At 40.9% G+C, this 4,815-nt stretch overlaps 2 protein-coding genes across 2 annotated transcripts in view; one reads left to right on the forward strand and one right to left on the reverse strand.

The window, feature by feature from the left end:
- Nucleotides 1-4,815, forward strand: part of METTL9 (methyltransferase like 9) — a 57,968-nt gene that overhangs the window by 39,036 nt on the left and 14,117 nt on the right. The window lies entirely within an intron of this gene.
- The window catches only part of IGSF6 (immunoglobulin superfamily, member 6), a 17,205-nt gene that overhangs the window by 3,350 nt on the left and 9,040 nt on the right, over nt 1-4,815 (reverse strand). The window contains exons 2-5 of the mRNA XM_011987922.1: nt 4,155-4,514; nt 1,259-1,365; nt 495-545; nt 24-101 (exon numbers count right to left, since the gene is read on the reverse strand). Of these exons, the coding sequence (XP_011843312.1) occupies nt 24-101; nt 495-545; nt 1,259-1,365; nt 4,155-4,514 (596 nt within the window). The remainder of the gene's footprint in view (nt 1-23; nt 102-494; nt 546-1,258; nt 1,366-4,154; nt 4,515-4,815) is intronic.

The raw sequence follows: 4,815 nt of genomic DNA on the forward strand, positions 1-4,815 counted from the left end.
TTTTTTTGACATTTTACACTTACAGATCGTTGGTTTGTTTCCACATGTCTCTTATGGTATAGTTCTTGAGCAATTTCCTGAAAAATACGCCGAACACTCTTCTATAAAGACAAATGAGAAAAAAAAATCTCTCCTTTGGGAATATAAGCGATGATAACTACACATCATCAGAACTTTTCTTGCTTTATTGCCACCGGTCTCAAAAACTACTGCCTCCCCCAACACATCTATGCCTACCGTTAACTCTTTTGTATTTGAGAACTTTAAATGGAATTTATGGTTGAGAACTGTCCAATTTAAGTCACAGTTTACCCCTTGAGATTATTTTGTCATTGAGTTTCTCAACAATAGGAAACAGTATCTATGGTTGAAAATTACCTTGATACTCTGTTTAAACTTAACATTTAAATATTTAAAAACTAAAAATATTTCAGTTTTGAAATAGTTACAACCAGCCACAATTTAAAAAATATTTTGCAAGTGTTGGTCTGTACCTTTTGTGAGTCTTCTTTTATTTCTTTGTTTCTTAGAGGTTTGGATTTTGACTGCCAAGAAGAGAAGGAAAGTCTGTGAAATATTTTATGTACTCATAACAATGGCGGCAGGTATCACATGCCCTAATAAGATTAAACTAACTTAATATTTAAATGATATACAATAAGAGTTAATAATTTTTACATCATTTCCGAGATGCTTTTATGCCATTAAAAACTAATTGAACAAACTGATGTTGATTGTAGGATTTATAGTAATCCTAACATAATGGTATATATCTCCCTTCTTATACGCATAGCCAAAAGGTTTTCTTTCTCAATAACATTAGCCCTTTTTGAAGATTTTAAGGCGGCTTTTAGTCTCTTCATCAACCCATTTTTGTTCTTCAAGACTGTTCTTAAAGCTTTCGTAGATAACAGTAATATCTTACCCTCCACCTGCCCACACCTCACCCCTACAGCAGAAAGATAGCATAGTGGATGGCTCTCTTCTTAATCCCATGTTACTGGGCTTTAAAGAGAAAACACTGCAAATTGTGTCCTCTGGCTAATAATTTCAGTGATGAGAATGTATGATGCCTTCTTCGAAAGACCTCTTCTGCAGGTGGTGTTTTCTGCAGGTGGTGTTCCCTGCAGATGCACAGGAAAATATTAATTAGGAAGCTCTTGCTGAGGCCCGTAACTTGCGGAGAGATGGAAATTATTTTTTCTTTTGATAATATTCAAGGATATAGGGACACTGCATGCAAGAAGATTTGACTTACTTTGGAGAGGAGTATGAAGGCCACGCCTACACCGGTCACATAGACAGAGAGCAGTGATACAAGAGCTGTCAGGAAGCTCCACAGTTCCTTGCTGAGCAGCTTAATTTCTTAATTACAAAAACAGAAAGAAACACAGTCACTATTAAAACCTGTTTTTTCAAATACATTAGTATAAAGTATCCTTGACACAGCATGTTAGAGGTGAAACGTGAACTTACTCTGCTTGCCTATTCATAAACTAGACCTCAAAAGGTACTCAAGTATGTGATAGTTAATGCCAGTTCATCAGTTCTTTAAATATGTTAAACCAAAAATGTTACTTGTTTTTAAAAATTAAAAAAATTCAACCAACCATTTGTCGTATTGCTGAGCATCACTTTTTAGATAAAGGATTATTCAAAGTTAGATAAACATTTCCAGACAGTTTGTTCAGGGGCATCTAAAATCTCTTTTGGTAGAAATGGTTTACCAGCATCATCAAGAGCCAGCCTATGTGGTTAAGATACTTTCACATGTATTTGTTAAGGACGATATTTATAACCTTGGAACTGGTACACATAGCTGAAGAGTCCATCTGTGAAAGAACCTGGGAAGGCCATACATTGAGGAGCGCAGTGCTCACTGCATGCTTGAAAGACAGGCACTTTTACCGAATGTGCTCTTCTTTTCTTTATGATAAAATTCTGGAAATAAGAGTTATTGAATCCATTTTCACATTCGGAATGTCTCTGTCCTTGCAGAAATTGTCTTGTGCTCTGGGTAGGAGATTAAGTAACATGCCATGTCTCCAATTACCTGACTATTTGGAGTACAAAATACAATTAGATTTGTACTTAATGTCTGAATAGCCTGTGCTTTCCAACTAAATATCCCATAGAGGAGGCTGGGCGTGATTGCTCATGCCTGTAATCCCAGCACTTTGGGAGGCCGAGGCGGGCAGATCACTTGAGGTCAGGAGTTTGAGACCAGCCTGGCCAACATGGTGAAACTCCATCTCTACTAAAAATACAAAAATTAGCTGGGCGTGGTGGCACATGCCTGTAATCCCAGCTACTCAGGAGGTTGAGGCAGGAGAATCACTTGAACCTGGAAGGTGGAGGTTGGTTGCAGTGAGCTGAGATCGTGCCACTGCAGTCCAGCCTGGGCGACAGAGCAAGACTCTTGTCTCAAAAAAAAAAAATCCCACAGATGCTTATCCTGTGAATGCAATTTATGCAGCATGCATTTTTATTTTTCAAACTAACAAATTAACCGCATCTATATAACTTAAATAAAAAAGCTTCAGTGCTAAATTAGGAGCTCTGTAGAAAAGACAGGAAGTTGCCATGTCTGCCTTAACACTTTCAATTCTGCCTTTCACTTTCACTTCACTTTCTATAAGCCTTGCAGTTTTGAGATCTTCATCTTTTCACAAGCCGTTTTTCCTTTTGACTAACATGTTATTAGAAGGCTAATGCAGTGAGACATACCAATCTCTAAAGCTGTGTGTGTTCTCATATCAGTAGCTAACGTTTATTATTTGCTATATGTCGGGCACTATTAAAAATGCTTTATGTGCCTTAACTTGTTTATAATTTAGCTGACAGCTGAGAATAAACTAAGGTTAAATGACATTTGAATATCAAAAGCCCGTTAGAACCCTAGTAGTTTAAAAGCAGGGATTATAATACTGGATGATTCACCTTCCTCAGAGTCCTATTTTGAAATCAAAGGGCTGGTCGATTTTGAGTTCATGTTTTAACAATCTCAGTGCTCATCGTACCAGGGTACTTCCTACGGGAAGAGACCCCAATAAGGTGAGGAATTGCTGCTGTTCTCTTTTTTCTTTCAGAATCATGTAAAGCTTTTTCTCTGAAATTCCCTTTTTTTTTTTTTTTTCTTGGAAATTTCTTAATCTCAGTCTACTCAAGGGAATGACTTGGTGAAATTACTGATAGGATTTAGCTATGTTTGATGGCCTTGCTCGGGTGAGGAATTGTCATGGGTTTTATCAAATCTCAGGAAGTAAGAGTCATCACTTTCCGTTCACTGATGACCAGGCGGAATGGGAAGGGTCAGGGATCCCTTAGTAGACTGATGACCAGGCGGAATGGGAAGGGTCAGGGATCCCTTAGTAGGGATCCCTCCCAATCTGTGCTTATTTTCCATGTTGCATAGTTTCTCTGGGTCCAATTTATTGATCTTCTACACTTCTCTAGTGCTTTGTTCTAGGTGGTGCATTACCAGACTAGTTCCTGAGAAAGCTGATAGTTACTCACCACAAGCTTCCCTTTGGACATGGTACTTTATGCTAAGTCACTGTGATATACAAAAGGGATGAACATGGCTGGTTAGCTGCCACTATGGAGAGAGAATAGAGCACCCAGCAAATCACTGACTTGTGTTCGTGGATGTTCGAGATAGATTGGAGTAGTTCTTTGGTTTTGTTTTTCTGAGACAGAGTCTTGCTCTGTCGCCCAGGCTGGAGTGCAGTAGTGCGATCTCGGCTCACTGCAGCCTTCGCCTCCTGGGTTACAAGCAATTCTCCTGCCTCAGCCTCCCAAGTAGCTGGGACTACAGGTGCATGCCACCACACTCAGCTAAGTTCTGTATTTTGAGTAGAGATGGGGTTTTACCATGTTGACTAGGCTGGTCTTGAACTCCCGACCTCAAGTGATTTTGCCTGCCTCAGCCTCCCAAAGTGCTGGGATTACAGGTGTGAACCACCACACCCAGCCAGTTGGAGTAGTTCTTTAGTCCAAACCTCACGGTGACTTGTGCTCAGATCACACCCTTCACTGGCTAGGGTATTAACATAGCAAATTTATCTCCTGATTTCTGCATGTGAGTGAGGTAATGGTTTTACAGGCCTGAACAAGATGCAGTGATGCACTGAAATAAAGCCTCGCTGACTGACCTCTTACCACCAGTGTGGTCCCTCCTCCCGTCTGCTTAGCTCTCGCTTCCGGCACACTGGGGAATGCTATTCCACAGATGTAAATTGCACTGTCGTTTGCAGTCACTCTGTTTACAGTGAGGGAAACTTGGTTTTCCATGAAGGCTTCCCTCACTGTGAACTTGTCTGCCTCACTTTTGCACCCGTCCAAGCACAGGTTCTCAGGCTGTTGAGTCCCGTAGCGAAACCACAGGCGTGTTGGTTGCTCAGAAGGGCATCCGGTTGCGGAGAAGGTGCACTTTATGGTGACGGCCTCGTGAGTGTAGTCCACTTCTAGGTACCATGGTTGTGTGACAGAGACAGTACAGGCGCCCACAGCACCTGCGGGAGGAAGCAGATGAGTGGGTTAATGGGCCTGTCACCTCACTGTCTGCACTTTTATTTTACTTATATTTTTGAGGTAGGAAACCCAGCCATTCTGTTATTTTTCTTACCTTAATCCCAATATAAATAAGACTAAAAACAGACACCAGTGGTCCTCACTTGTCCCAACTCCTGTTTTTTGTTGACTTGCTGGGTCACATGATGTCTGTTGACTTGAGGCCAGCCCTAGAGAGGCTTCAGGGGAACAGAGCCCTGCACAGAGGTGGCACTGTATTGGAGTCAGAAGTTTGGGGTCTGT

This window comes from Mandrillus leucophaeus, unplaced genomic scaffold (assembly GCF_000951045.1).
Source record: "Mandrillus leucophaeus isolate KB7577 unplaced genomic scaffold, Mleu.le_1.0 Scaffold32, whole genome shotgun sequence".
Taxonomy (NCBI): Eukaryota; Metazoa; Chordata; class Mammalia; order Primates; family Cercopithecidae; genus Mandrillus; species Mandrillus leucophaeus.